Raw genomic sequence first — 15,832 nt, forward strand, 5'->3', positions numbered from 1 at the left:
TGGCCCATCTGATCAAGATCCTGTTGTAATCTGAGGTAACTTTCTTCGCTGTCCACTACACCTCCAATTTTGGTGGCATCTGCAAACTTGCTAACTATACCTCCCATGTTCACATCCAAATCATTTATGTAAATGACAAAAAGTAGTGGACCCAGCACCGATCCTTGTGGTACCCCACTTGTCACAAGCCTCAAGTCTGAAAAGCAACCCTCCCACACCACCCGCTGTCTTCTACCTTTGAGCCAGTTCTGTATTCCATAGATCTAAACTTGTTAACTGGTCTCCCATGGGGAACCTTGTCAAACACCTTACTGAAGTCAACGTGCTATAGGTGCACCAGAGTGCTGTTTGGATGATAATTGCCTGCAGTGTCCCAACCCTCCCTAGCTCTGTAATCCCCCTCCAGACTCAACCCCCCCCCCCCCCCCCCCAATATCTGTAATTTCCCCCCAACCACAAAGCCTCCCTATCTCTGTGGCCTCCCTCCAACCTCTCAACTCTCCCCATCTTCGTACTGCCGCTCCAGCCTTGCAACCCTCCCCAGTGCTTTAATCCCCCACCAGTCTCACAACCCTCCCCAGTGATTTAATCCCCCTCCAGCCTCACAACCCTCCCCAGTCCTCTAATCCCCCTCCAGCCTCACAACCCTCCCTGGTTTTCTAATTCCCCTGTAGCCTCACAACCTTCCCCGGTTTTCCAATCCTCCTCCAACCTCACAGCACTAATTCTGTAACCCTCCCAGCCTCACAACCCTCCTTATCTCTGTAATGTCCTTCTAGCCTCACAACCCCATCTCTGTAATTCCCCTCCAGCTTCACAACCCTCCCTATCGTTAATCTCCTAGCCTCAGAAATTACATTTCTGTGGTACAGGGCTTTTATTTCACTTTTTGGTTCTTTTTAAAATCAAAAATGCAGAAAAAAAGTCCCAAAAACTGAGTTCTGTTAGCGGACCTTTTGGGGAGGTTTACACATGGTCGGCTCAGTTTGTTTCCTCAAGTATAATGGTAGAAGGAGAATTTATTTTTAACATTGCTAAGAGGGGAGGTGACTCGCTAGACAAATAATCTGGAGACCCAGTTAATGCTCTGAGAACCTGGGTTCAAACCCCACCATGGCATATGGTGGCATCTGAATTCAATAACATCTGGAATGCAAAGTCTAATGAAGACCATGAAACTATTGTTGATTTTTAGGGAAACCACATTCACATCACTCATGTTCTTTAGGGAAGGAAACTGCCATCGTCACCTTGTCTGGCCTCCATGTGACTCCAGACCCAGAGCAGTGTGTGTTAGACTGCCCTCTGGGCATTTAGGAATGGACAATGAATGCTGGTCTGGTCAGCAATGCCCACATCTTCTAAATGAATTTTAAAAATTTAAACTGCGGAGGAGAGTTCTTTTTAAAACAAAACTGTATTCATGGAGTTTTTCAAATAAGAAAGAAATGATCACCTTCATGGGATTGTACAACAGACTTTGCAATTATCAGAGGGAAAGTGAGGAACAAATATGAAGAGACATCTCAGATATATGTCACAATGATATGGTTGCAATAATAGGTTATTTAATTTTTCAAACATTGACTGGGAATGTTACAGTGTTAAGGGTTTGGGTGGTGAAGAATTTGTTAACTGAGTTGAAGAAAATGTCCTTTATCAATCTGTACAGAAAGAGCAAAACATGGCCTTGTCTTGGATAAAAAGGCAGGGCAAGTGACTGAAGCCTTCCATAAAAATTAAAGATTTTAACTGGAGAAAATTTTATCAGTATGAGACAAAACTTCCAAATGTTGATTGGAGTAGACTGTTTGCAGAGAAGGGACATCTGATAAGTGGGAGGCTTTCAAAAGTATGATGGTAGATATTGTTTACTTGGATTTGAGTAAAGCTTTTGACGAGATTCTGCACAGTAGACTAATTAGTAAAGTTAGATCGCATGGGATTCAGGATGAGCTTGGATACAAAATTAGCTTAACGGCAGGAGCCAGTGAGTGATGGTTGGGGTGTTGTTTTTGGGATTAGAGGGCTGTGACCAGCAGTGCTTCATAGGGATCGGTGCTGGGGTGTGTATCACTTACATAAATGATTTCAATGACAATGTAGCAGGCATGATTAATAAGTTTGCAGATCAAACCAAGATTGATGTTCTAGTGGATAACCTTCACGAAGGTTATCCAAGATGTCTAAGAGATCTTTATCAATTGGGTCAATAGGCTGAGGTGTGGCAGATGGAGTTTAATTTGGATGAATTCGAGGTAAAACAAGAGTGGGAGAACTTGTCCAATTAAAGTAGGGCCTTGGGTCATGTGGTAGAACAGAGACAGTTCAGGATTCAGCTACATAATTCTTTGAAGTTTGCATCACATATAGGTAGGGTGATTTACAAGGTGTTTAGCATGCTTGCCTTCACCACTCAGACCTTTTGAATATAGGAGTTGGGATGTTGAAGTTGTCCAGGACATTTTGGAATACTGTGTCCAGTTCTGGTCTCCTGTTATAGGAAGGATAGGGTTCAGGAGATTTACCAGGATGTTGCCTGGAATGAAGGGTTTGAGTCTTGGGGAGTTGGGATTTGGTCAGTGCCACTAATCCTCCTTTCTCTGTGGTGACCTGGGGCCTATCTAATTAGCAATGGGAGAAGATAGACCGTAAGTGAGTCTAAATTGAAGAGGCAGTTGTCTTGCATAACAAGGTCGTTCATTGCAATGATAATAAGAAATACAATTTACATTAGCTTGCTAGACATGAGACTAACAAGAATTTTGCAATATTCAAAATCAGCCTCCACCTGATGATTCTGCACTGAGCATCATTACCACTTACCTTCCTGTTCCTCCACTTCTCTTCAATCCATTAAAACACAGGCATGTTGTAAACAATCCCTGAGTTCAAGGATGACATCTATTCAATGTAAACAAGTTTGCAGAAAACTCCATAAAGTAAAAGAATCATATTTAAATACTTAAATTTGTCACATTTTAATAATTCACATTTTAATAATGCACATCATATCACAAGATACTATGCTGAAATTAAATTATTCTATCAGTTTTATACTGTTTTCTTTTGTATTGTGCTGTGTTTCCTGGGGACCTAGTAGTAAACTGGAGCCCTTGACAGACCTATATGTCAATCCACCTTTGAATAGTGGTTGAACTTTAATGAGCTAGAATAATTATAAATAAAGCTGAACATTGTAAAGCATACAGCTGTGTACTTCTGTGTGACTGCGGTAGGAAGAGAAGACATTCTATGTGGATAATTTTGTTCAAAATATCCAATCATTTTACAAAGATATTAATATTGTGATGGAAGTTTTGTTTTTAAAAAGCATTCTTTCTAACATGAAGATTCTAGCCTCTGGTTCTTTCTTGCTTGTTGTGCCATTCCAATTGTGCCTGTGCCAGCAGAAATCACCATAGGTTCAATAATAAACAGCAGGATCTCTAACACCAAACTGACTGAGAGTCACTTGAGATAAAGGAACTTCATGAAACTACACCACAGGTTGGGAATGCAGATTGTAATGATTTGGTTCACTTCCTTTGTTCTCAAGATGATAGTTTAACTCAAAGTCCAGGCACAGCTTGTATTTTTATAGTGTTTTTGATGTCGTCCCAAGGAAAGTAATCTGTAGCAACATTTGAAAACTATTTACTGCTTGTAGATTACTTGTAGGATTTGCACACTGAGGTTACTGTGGTTATTGGAGAAAATAACTGATATGTCATGCCAGGTTTAAATATGAAACTATTTTATCTGTAAATTATAATTTACACAAGTGAAAGATAGTGGTGAGCTATTAAAGTTGATCCAAATAAAGTGACTTTGAGTCCGTTCATGAATTGACACTTTCCATTATGGAGCTCATCCAATTGTCTTTATTTTCATATTTTTTAAAGAGGGAGAAATGGAGTAGTCATTTGATCTTTCTAGTTCTTAGAATATTTGGACATTCCAACTTTTATGACTTCAGGACATGCCCATAAATGCTAACATATAGGTATTTTTCTTACCTAACATTGTGAGTACAAAAGTGTAGTTATAACTTGTGCAAGTTATTTGAAATGTTGAGACCATTACTGAAAATCATCATATTCATCAATGAGTAAGTCATTACCAGAATTTCCCTTTCACATTATAGTAGATGCTGAGTTGTGTTAAATGAAACTTAGGCTCTAACCCTTCTGGGTCTTTTCATTCTATTGCAACTATGCAGGTTGAGTATTTCCCAAACATTTGAAGTGTGAATGGCAAGTCCTTTAAGTAATTAAGCCATTGCAATACCTTGCAGTGAGAACACAGAACAGTACAACACAGGAACAGGCACTTCGGCCCAACATGTCTGTGCCGACCCTGATGCCATCTAAGCTCATCCCATGTTGCCTGTAAATGACCTGTATTTGTGTATTCCCTGCCTGTTTATGTGTCTGTGTAAATGCCTCGTAAACTTTGATAATATATCTGCTTCTACTACCTCCCCGGCAGTGTGTTCTGAGTACCTACCATCTTCTGTGTAAAAAAAAGCTTTCCTCAACACACCACCTTTAAACTTTTGCCCTGTCACCGTAAACCTATATCCCCTAGTATTTGACATTTCAACCTTGATTCCAACTATCCACCCTATCCATACGTCTTGTAACCTTATGTACTTTATACGCCCCTCAGCTTCCAGTGCTCTAATGAAAACAGCCTAAATTTATCCAAACTGTCCTTATAGCTAATAAATCCCAATCCAAACATAACCTGGTAAAAGTCTTTTATGTCTTTTCCAAAGCCTCTACGTCCAATAGTGCGGCGACCTGAACGGCACATAATACTCAAAATGTAGCCGAATTGAAGTATTTTACAGTTGCAACATGATTTGCCAATATTTATACCCATTGCCCGAACCAGTGAAGGCAAGCATACCACATGCCTTCAATATCGCCTTATCCCTTTGTGTTGTCACTTTCAGAGAGTTATGGACTTGGACCCCAAGATCCCTTTGTATATCAGTGCTCCTGCCATTTGTTGTGTAGTTTCCTCTTGCACTTTGACCTCCCAAAATGTATCAACTTAGACTTGCCTAGATTAATCTCCATCTACCATTTCTCCGTCCAACTTTCCAACTGATCTGTATCCTGCTGTATACTTTGATAATGTTCCTTACTGTCTACAACTCCTCCAACATTCATGTTGTCTGCAAACTTACTAATCAGACCATAAACATTTTCATCCAAATCACTTATTTGTGTGATTCCCAGCACTTGAGGCAGACCTCCAGTCAGAAAAACTTCCCGCCACAACTCCTCCTCCTATGACCAAGTCAATCCTGTATCCAGCTTGCCAGCTCACCATGCATTCCATGTGACTTAATCTTCTGGACCAGCCTAACATGAGGGATCTTGTAAATATTTTAGTAAAGTCCCTGTAGACCACATCCTTTGACCTATCCTCTTCAATTATCTTTGAACTTTTTTGAGGAAGTGATAATCAGGTTTGTGAGACAAGGGCAAGACCTCCCCTGCATCTACACTTAAGAAGTCCACTCTTCTTCAATGTGAGTAAATCCTGTCCCTAAGAATCTTCTTCAATAATTTCTCTACCATTGATGTAAGGCTCACTGGCTTAAACCTTACATGTTTTCCTTTATTTTCAACAGTTTAAGGTTCAGTGCCTTAAGGTATTTCCCTGAAATTTGTAGATGGTTTTTGTATCATTCAATTAAATTACCTTTTCATGTATTCCCAGGCATGTCAGATATACATTGGTATTGAAAAATGGTATATATATTCATGACCATATAAGACTAATTTTGATGTTACCCTTGCCTTGATAATCATTGTGCCATTTCTAATTTTTTTTCCAAACCAGCAGAGCAGTCTCTGCTATGCTAATCAATGAAACCTAACTCTTATTACTTTCCCCCAGCTAGATTTGGGAAAATACACTTTAATTCATTGTTGTAATATAGCAGCCCCTACTGGAACAGAATTGGACTTTCTGGCTGCTTTTGTATGGTTTAGTTGCTCCCTCAGGAACTGTACCATTGAGAAGGAAAGTTGGAGAGGAAGATAATACTTTTCAAAATTAAAATTATAAGCTAGAGAATTTAAATGTTGTAGGTTCCATTACTTAAATTCCTCTGTGTTCATTTTATACAATAGGCAAAATTTGAGGGAGAAAAATAATGGCTGTGGGATTAAATAATTTGCATAAATTCAGAGTTCAGGCAACATTGCCTAGATGTGACTGTTGCTTTAGGCCTGTCTAATCGATCTTTCTGTAATCATATTTTCTTTTGTAGAACTGTTTGCAAAATGTGTTGTAATATCAACAGATCTTAAAAGATTTTTGTGTAATTAAGTTTGACAATGGCTAAAGCTAATCTTTTGGTAACTCAGCAAATGCTCTGATAAAGAGGAAATTGCATTTGCTTTAAATGAGGTTGCATTGTGTGAGGTGGGAACAACTTTTCACAATTAGCTTAGATTGCTCTGTAAAGAAAACAAATAATTTCTTTCTGTGTAAATTTATCATGAAATATTTCTGCAGAATAGGAATCAAAGTTACAAAATCTGATGGAGTATGCTTTAATTTAAGTAAAGGTTTTGCATGGAATTTTGGTCTCCTCATTGTCACTCTTCATTAGGTGAGCTAAGAATTAAATGGGAGTAGCCAAGAATAATTTTCTTATAACTTTTATTCCCTTTCTTTGTGAGGGAATTTCTTATTGTTCATGATTTGTCTCTCGACTGGAAAGCTGAGAACACAAAGTTATCTTGAGGAGTTGTGGATCCGGTCTCTGTTTTGATGCAGGCAGGGTTTTCATATTGTGGACCTGTATGTACATATGTATGTAAAATCAACAAATATTTGCTTGGACTTTGGGACTACTCCCAGTTTGGAGTGGGAAATACTACAAAATTAATCCAGTTATTAGTTCATTAAACTATGAAAGGTATTTCATTTGTAGTTTTCTTTCAAATGGTCAGCATTAAGATTTAAATAAGGTAAAGTCTTTACTTTTGTGCTCCCCACATTCTGAAACCCCAAATTTTCTTTACAGCATTGGCGTCAGTCTTCAGCCAATGCTTTGGAATTCCTTCTTCAAACTTTTCTCTTGCTCTAGCTCTCACTGTTTCTTTTAAGACAAACCTTAAAATTTACTTGTATTCAGTATTAAATTTTAGGATGTTTTCCTAGATGGTGTAGAAGTACACACTATCTGATCTATAAGTATGTCTGCGTGGAAGCTTGTAACTGCTATCTAACTGTGTTGCTTTACACTTTATCGAAAATGTCGGAGAGCATGATGAGCTGGAGTATCTTATATTTACTCCACAAACAATATTTGATTTTAATTATTAAACTTCAGCATGAAGGCTTCAGCACAATGTCCAAAAGTATAGATTTGGTCCATCTGGGGCTTTTATTTTGTGAATGTAAACTATCAAGCTGTTAAAATAAGACCAAAGTGTTTGATTTAAAAACCCAAATTTTAGCACCTGCACTTAACTATTTTTTGATGTACAGTTTTCATGTTCAGTGAATGACTGGAACAGCAGAAAGCAGGCATTGTATTTTGCAGTTAAAGAAGTAAAACAAAAGAAAATCTCTATATTCCAAAGTTTAAGACAGAAGCTTAGGGGAAACATTGCCAAACAACGCAAAGCTATCATACAATGATTGTCAAATTAAGAAATTCTTAATGATTGCTGAAATTCTTTCCTCTTTCATACAGGATTTGGATTTATTTGATTAAATCATACGACTTTTATTAATGTAGCAAAGCATTTAAGGAGCTTCATGGGAGCAATATCAAAGAAAATATGACAATCAGCCATGTAAGGTGATATTTGGGCAGATGACCAAAAACATGGTTGAAGAAGTTGGTTTCAGGATATATCTTAAAGGAAGAAAGTGAGGTAGTCAGAAAAGTGTAGGGTAACAAATCCAGTGGTTGGAGTCCAAGAAATTGAAAGTTTAGTCACCAGTAGTAGAGTGATTAAATCAGGGATGTCCAAGAAGCCAGAGTTAGAGGAGTGAAGATTTCCTGGAGCAATGGGAAAAATTAGATTGTAGAGAAAGAGGAGTGGGTGAGGCCAAAGAGGAGTATGAAAGCAAGGATGAGAATTTCATATTCGATGTTGCTTGAATGGGAGCCGGTGTAGACCAGCGATCAGGATAATAGAGGAGCAGAACTTAATGTGAGTTAAGAATTGGGCAGGAGAATTCTTTATTACTTTAAATTTATGAAGTATAGAATGTAGGGGACCAACTAGGAATGGGTTGGAATAGTCAAGTCCAGAGGTAACAAAGGCATAAATGAGGATTTTAACAGTATGAATGTTTATTTTGGTAAAATTTGATTTGAAACTTTTTTTTGAAGAAATTAGCAAAGCCCAAATGTGTGAAGGAAATCACTTGCCGAACTAGGGTGCTTCGCTAGCAGCAAGTGATAAAACTGGTTAGTGTTTGGGTTAAAAGCTAAAGTCACCATAGTATTACCAAACCACAGGATTGCTCTCTCATTAAAGAGAGACTGCTAGTGGTGGTTGTAGCCTGAGAGTCACTGTACCTCAGATGAGGCGGGATGAGAAGGAGAAGCCTTTATTGTAACCTCAGTTGTGGGAATTGAGTCCATGCTATTGACATCGCTTTGCATTGCGAACCAACTGTCCAGCCAACTGAGCTAACATTAGACAGGAAAAGCACTTGTGAGGCTATAGTCATATAGCGATTTTTGTATTTCAAGTGCAATCTTTAAGCAGAGCTCCAAGAAAAAGTGCAAACTCAGGTCTGGCCTGTTGCCACTAAGAATACTCAAAAGATACCAAATGGAGAAATGCTTTATCCTGGACTTTATTGTTTGTTATAAATGTCCAACAATTTTTCTCTCCTTGTTAATTGGGACTCCAGGAAGCACTCTGGAGCTGGGATAAGGGGAAGAAAATAAGAGAAATAGCAAATATGTCAAATCATGCTTAAGGATTTCCTGTCAGCAGCATAGGAAATCCATGATTTGATTTTTGAACTTTGGGAGCAAATTCACGAGTAAGACGCTGCAAAATAATTGGGAGCAACAAGATCATGTCAAAAAGTACTGAATTCCCTATTGAGTAGGGGAAAAATTGGCTAAATGAGATTTGATGGCAATTCGATCATTAGCTGATGAGCAATGCTGTCATTTTGGAGATCAATAATTCATATTACTAATGCTCCTGTATTTTAAATTAATTTACAGTATTTTTCATTCTCTTTTCAGATATGGGCTGATACTGCCCAAGAAGACAAAGAACACTGTAGCATTGTCCAAACACTTTATTTTTGATGATTCAGATGATGAGGTAAATTTAGATGGTTTATGTAACATAATGTATATATCCTTTTGATTTTCCATTTCTTACTGTAACATAACAGATAAGGTAGTGATAATTCAAACAAATATTACTGTTTTTGAACTAAGGTTATGAGTTTTAATTTGCAGGTCATTTGAAAAGGTGCAAACAATTTGGATTTTACAAATTTCTTTGGTAATGTTGAACTTTATACTTGGAGGAACAGCAAGCCATTGTCATCCTGTAGTTAATCCTGAAAGGATTGCAAGAACTTTTCTTGTACTATTATCATCTCTTACCAAGATATTAACATTTACAGTAAAAATATTTTAGTCTCTTCAGAGAGGTACTGTGACAGCAAAACAGACATATCTCGGCAGACATGCTCATTTTAAGTTGTAACTCAAGCTTTTGAGTGTGGCGGTACAAGCTGCTTAAGAAATAAAAAGGAAGTTATGGACTACAATCTTCACTAGGTCCCGGTCATACAGCAATGTGATTTTAAAGTTCTCACCTTATTTTTCAAATCTCTCTATGACCTTGTCTTTTGTATTTGTGTTTTCTTAAGTGACCATGATCCAGTTGTTTGATGTGTGAGGTTAGTGTGTGTTCTTGCCCTGTGGGCTTATCTCAATTTAAATCATTTTAAGTAGTAAGTTTTAGTGAATTTAAGAATAAAGATTATTTATTATCTTATATTTGCCGTGGAGGTTAAAAACATTGTCTCACGCAATCATCAGCACCAAAATTAGTTAGAGATGAAGAAAGACAAAAGCAATATAAAACTAATTCATAATTATTTCCACTCTCTTTGGTAGCAGGACTGCAGTTTCTTGGAAGGCTTTATGAATTAGTTTGTACAGTGGCCTTAGAAAACAAAAGGAATCCTCAGAGGTTGACTCTCAGGTCAATTTGAATTTGGAATTGGCTTTGGGATAGTCCTTATCCCACTTTCAAGATATAGTTGCTTTAACTTGAGTGCATTGTTATTTTGCAGTTGGTTTAATAGTTTTTCTGGTGGTGTTCCAGATGGTATCTGTTATAGTGTTTCTTATCAAAATAGCTTCTGCTACAGTGTTACCCCATCAACTTTTATAAGACCAAAGTTGTTTTCCAAATAAGGTGGTGTGTTAGCCTGATAACCCTCCTGTATTGTAGCTTTTCACATTGAGAATTTTGAGGTAGCCATGGTCTTTATAATTGAATAGCCCATTCAGTTTAAGGTACCCTTTTGAACGTCTTTTAAGTAAATATGTTGAGTTTTGATGGCTGACAGTGAAGTGGAAAGTTAATTCAAGTGATACATGACAGTCTTACATCCTGAAAAGGACTTGTGTTGCTCACAAGTGGCTGTGATTGTCCATATTGTAAGTAGGCTTTTGCTGGAGTTTCAAGCCCACTTGGACCTGGCCTCATCAAAGTCACATAATATGTGACCAGCTATCTTTAAAAACTGCTGTATCCATTTAAAAAATGCACTTCTAATATTTGTAATATCTTCATGTCTGCACTCTGTAATCTCCTCCACTCCTATATATCTTCAAAATATACTCACTCTGTTAATATCTGTTTTTTATCCAGTTTTCTGATTTTGCTTGCTCCACCAATGTATGTGGAGAAGCCGGTGTTGGACTGAGGTGGACAAAGTTAAAAATCACAGCATCAGGTTATAGTCCAACAGGTTTATTTGTAAGCTTTATCTTCAGTTGCCCAGGTCCAAAGCTTTTGAATTCCCTTTATGAATCTCATTGCCTCTACCATTTTTTTCTTTATTCAGACACTTCTTAAGGCCTCAGCACATCTGGCAACATTTGTGGGGAGAACTCTACTTTCTCCCCACAAAGGCTGCCGCAAAGATGCTGTCAGATCTGCTGAGTTCCTGCAGCAATTTCTCTTTTTATTTCAGATTTCCAGCTCCACAGTTGTTATTTTTAAGACTGTCCTCTTTGACCAAGCTTTTGGCTACCTGTCATAATATCTATGTGAGGCTCAGTGTCTGATTTTTGCTCTCTAACCCTCCTGTGCAGCACCTTAGGGCATTTTACAAAGTTAGAAGTGCCATATAAATATTAGTTCTGAAGATCTGAGATGAAAAGAAACGTGTTATAGAAATTCAGCAGGTCTGCCAGTGTTTGTGGACTCAACCAGGAGCTCTGTTTTCTCTTTACAGATGCTACTAGACCTGCTGTCTATGTATTTGAAGTACTTTTTGAAAATATGTATGTAGTATATTTTTTAAGCTCCATCATAATATTTTAGTCAATTTATTTATTGTTTCATTGCACTATATTTTGCTTCCACTTTTATCCCATTTAAAATTTTGGTCTTGCAGAAGTATGATTTTGTAGACATATAGGTGCATGTTTTTTTTTCTTACGTCCCTGCAACTCAATTGCTGAGCTCAGTGGCAGACCAAACCTAGTGAAAACAGTTTTGAGATGTTCTTTTCCTGTGGCTCTTGGCCAGACCCAATTGCTTATTGTATAACCTCATGGACCACTTTGACCTCCTTTCCCCACACCACCCCAAAGCATTACTCCATTTTTTTAAATTTAAAAAATAACATGTCTTCATAGATGTTATAGAATCCCTATGATGTGGAGGCAGGCCATTCAGCCTATCAAGTCCACACCGACCCTCTGAAGAGCATCCCACCCAGGCCCTCCCTCAAGTCTCTGTAACCCTGCATTTTCCAAGGCTAACACAACTTGCCTGCACACCCCTGGATACTATTGGCAATTTAGCATGGCCATTCCATCAAACCTGCACACCTTTGTGGGGGGAAGCTCATGCAGACTGTGCAAGCTCCACATAGACAGTCGTCCAAGGGTGGAAGCAAACCCAGGTCCCTGACGCTGAACCACCGTGCTGCTTTGCTGTGACCAATTCTAGTTTAACCTCTCAAGATTTCAGTTAGCTCACTTTAATCAGTAAGATGATTTCTGTAAAGCTACAAATTAGACAGAGTTAACAATATAGCGATGATGTTTATACTTCCTGTTTCATAACCTATCTATTCCTTTTTCTAAACTAAGAATGTAGACAACTAGGGTTCCTGGAGCAAGAGGACAGCACTTAATACTTTATTCTTAAGCCCTTTTTCATGCTCCAAGTAGGTGCCTAGAAGCAATAATTTTAAATAAGCCAACAAAGTATTTGATATTGTTCCTTTTTCTCATTTTAAAAAAAAGTTTGTTTTTCAATTGAGCAGAGTTCTATTAGAAGCTTGTCTTTATTGGAAAAACATTCTTGTAGCAATTTGAACAAGCAGGTAAAATGTGTAAACACATTAAATAAAAATGAATCCTTTTTTGTTATTGCAACAATGCTTGATGTGGCTCAGAGTGCCCTGAAAAAGCAATAAAACATTGTCTTTGGTTTGATTGTATCTTGAGGAGATAAGAAGTGTGTTTCTTTGACAAAAATAATTTCATTACTTTAGTAATTTGTGAATGATATAGATAAGTAAAATCATAGTAGGTAGGGAATTTCATTTCCTGTGAGGTATGAAGCTGCTTGTCAGTTTTGATATTTGAACCTAGTTCTGAATGTTCTGCATAAACTTTCCCGTGCGCTTGTTTATGCTCGGTATTATGGCATTATACTTACCTGTGGTGGAAGGAAATGAAAGGAGACAAGATAAAGTAGATTTAGTTTAAAATTTGAACACCAGATTTTAAACATTCAAGGACACAATTTGTATTGTGCCTGGGAGGCAGGAGAATACTCTGCATTACACCATAGACCAAAGGATTTGATTTAAATGGTTACAGTTGCAGGAATTCTTAAATTTATTATCCATCTGTAGCTTAGTATCATGTGCAGTTTGATTGTCTTGTTTAACATATGCAAACTTTCTAAATTAGTTTAAACTGTTCAAGTCCATCCCAGTAACATGTTTTCTTCCTGAACCTTTTAAGAAATGATCTCTTGAGACCATACCTCGTGCTATAACATGAAAGACACAGTTGTGCACTTTTCAACAAAGGTAAACTGGTTCTGGGGTTACATTGCACTTTAACAGTGTAACTAGAGTCAGATCTGAACCTGACTTACCAGCAACAAGGACATGATGCTGTGAGAAACCTTCTGTTTGATTGTCTCATGTTATTTGAGTTTTTGCCCAATATAGGCAGAGGACATGGTAACTTGGATCTTCATTCGTTCAATTGTTGAATGTTAAAAAATCTTCAGTGCTGCACCAGATCTTTCGAGTCATTCATAAATTCAGCCTTTTTTCCTAAAGGTGCCATGAGAAGGTAATCTCTCCTGTCCCTGGTGAGGAAACATCAATGCCTGTACTCCTGTGAAAAATTCTGTCCTGACACACTAGACAAGAGTGACAACTCACAGCTTATGTTGGATCTTCTCAACAACATATGTGACACATTCACCATGTTAAATGAGATAGGCCTTGCAATTCCAGACTGGTCATGCATGAAGCACTTTGGGGCTTCAGCAGCAAAACGCAATATAATCTGCAACTTAATGGCCTGCATATTCTCCACTTTACAGGGAATCAACCCAGGTTTAGTGAGGAGTGCAGGGGAGGTGGGCATGTCAGGAACAGGACCAGGCATATCTCAAAATGAGGAGTCAACTTAGGGAAACCACAGTACTGATCTGCTTGCATGCCAAGCAGCATAAGCAGCAAGTGATAGACAGGGCTAAGTGATCCCACAAGCCACAGATCAGATTTAAGCTCTGGAGTCCTCCTACATCTATTCATGAATGGAGATGGGCAATTATACAATGCACTAGAGGAGTAGGCTCCATATATCTTTGTAAAGATAAGGCTGAAGCATTTGCAGCAATCTTCAGCCAGAAGTTCGAGTGGATGTTTCATCTCAGTCTCCTCCAAAGCTCCCCACCATCACAGATGCCATTCTTCAGCCAATTCTGTTCACTCATGCCACACGATATTGAGAAATGGCTGAAGGCACTGGATATTAAAAAGGCTTTGGGCCCTGACAACATCTGGCTGTAATACTGAAGACTTGTGCTCCAGCACATACTGTGTTACCAGCCAAGCTGTTCCAGTACAGCTACAACTGGAAAATCTAGACCATAACATGAAAAATTGCCTAGTTTTGTATGCAAAAACATGGCAAATCCAACCTGTCCAGTTACCACCCCATTGGTTAACTCTCAATCGTCAGTAAAGTGTTGGAAAGGGCTGCTTGCTGTTCAGTGCTATTTGTGATTGCTGAGATGCTGAAGCAGTTCGTTGCCAGATGCAACAAGATCTGGACAGTATCAAGACTTGGACTGACAAGTGACAAGTAATACTGTCAGTCAGTGGCCATCTCCAATGGCTAAGAGAGAATCTAACCGTTCCCCCTTGACACTCAATGGCATTGCCATCACCAAATGTCCTCCATTATTAACATCCTGGGGGTTACTATTAACCATAAACTGAGCTGAATAGCTGAACTAGCCATATAAATACTGTGACCATAAAATCAGATCAGAGGCTTGAAATCTTGTAGCAAGTAACTCCGCAAAATCTGTCTACCATCTACAAGGCCCAAATCAGGAATGTGATGGAACACTCCCCAATTGTCTGGGTGGAAGCAGTGCCAATAACAATCTTATCCAAGGGAAAAATAGTCTACTTGATTGGCACCATATCTATAAACATTCAATTCCTCCACCACTGATTTACAGTAGCAACAATAGTGTAATATCTACAAGATGCACTGCAGAAATTCACCAAGGCTTCTTAGATGGCACCTTCCAAACCAACAGCCAACACTACAAAGAAGGACAAGGACAGCAGATGAATGGTAACAGCACCATCTGCAAGTACTATTCCAATCCACTCACCATCCTGATTTGGAATTGTGCTGCTGTTCCTTTAACATTGTTTTATCAAAATCCTGGAACTCTCCCTAACAGCATTTTGGGTTTACCTACATCAGCTCAAGAAAGCAGTTTACCACCATCTCCTTGAGAGAATGTGGGAATAGGCAATAATGCTGGCCCAACCAGTGCTGCCCACATCCTGTGAATGAATTGAAAAAAAGAAGGGTCACCCATTTAAGGCTGAGAGAAAGAGAGTTTCTTTTTTTTCTCTCAAGGTTGAAAGTCTTTGCAATTCTGCATCCACTTCCTTTTGGAGGAGGATAGTCTTTGAATATTTTGACAGCAGAGGTGGATAGATTCTTGGTAACTGTTGAGAGAGGTCATTGGAGACCACGGGAGGCTAGAGACTGATCCCTGTTCTGATGGCACCTTTGGTGTTCATTCTTCTGTCGTCCACTGCTTTTTTTTTAAACAGATGCCAATTACTTGATCAGAGAGCAAATCTTTCATCTCTTCACTTGACAACAGCTTCATACTTTATTCCCTTTGGAAGATTCATTTCTTTTTGTCATTTGCTATGCCTTACGTAGTCTGCTGTATGGGTGTGACTTAAACATTTTCGCAACACTGCTTGATTCCATGTGCCAAAACAAATGTGGTCATCTTATACAGTGGTTTGACTTGTGTACCATGATTTATGG

The 15,832-nt window shown here is 38.5% G+C and overlaps 1 protein-coding gene across 1 annotated transcript in view; it reads left to right on the forward strand.

The window, feature by feature from the left end:
- Window positions 1–15,832, forward strand: part of nsrp1 (nuclear speckle splicing regulatory protein 1) — a 45,908-nt gene that overhangs the window by 9,413 nt on the left and 20,663 nt on the right. The window contains exon 2 of the mRNA XM_060848088.1: window positions 9,254–9,335. Within this exon, the coding sequence (XP_060704071.1) occupies window positions 9,254–9,335 (82 nt within the window). The remainder of the gene's footprint in view (window positions 1–9,253; window positions 9,336–15,832) is intronic.

This window comes from Hemiscyllium ocellatum, chromosome 31 (assembly GCF_020745735.1).
Source record: "Hemiscyllium ocellatum isolate sHemOce1 chromosome 31, sHemOce1.pat.X.cur, whole genome shotgun sequence".
Taxonomy (NCBI): domain Eukaryota; kingdom Metazoa; phylum Chordata; class Chondrichthyes; order Orectolobiformes; family Hemiscylliidae; genus Hemiscyllium; species Hemiscyllium ocellatum.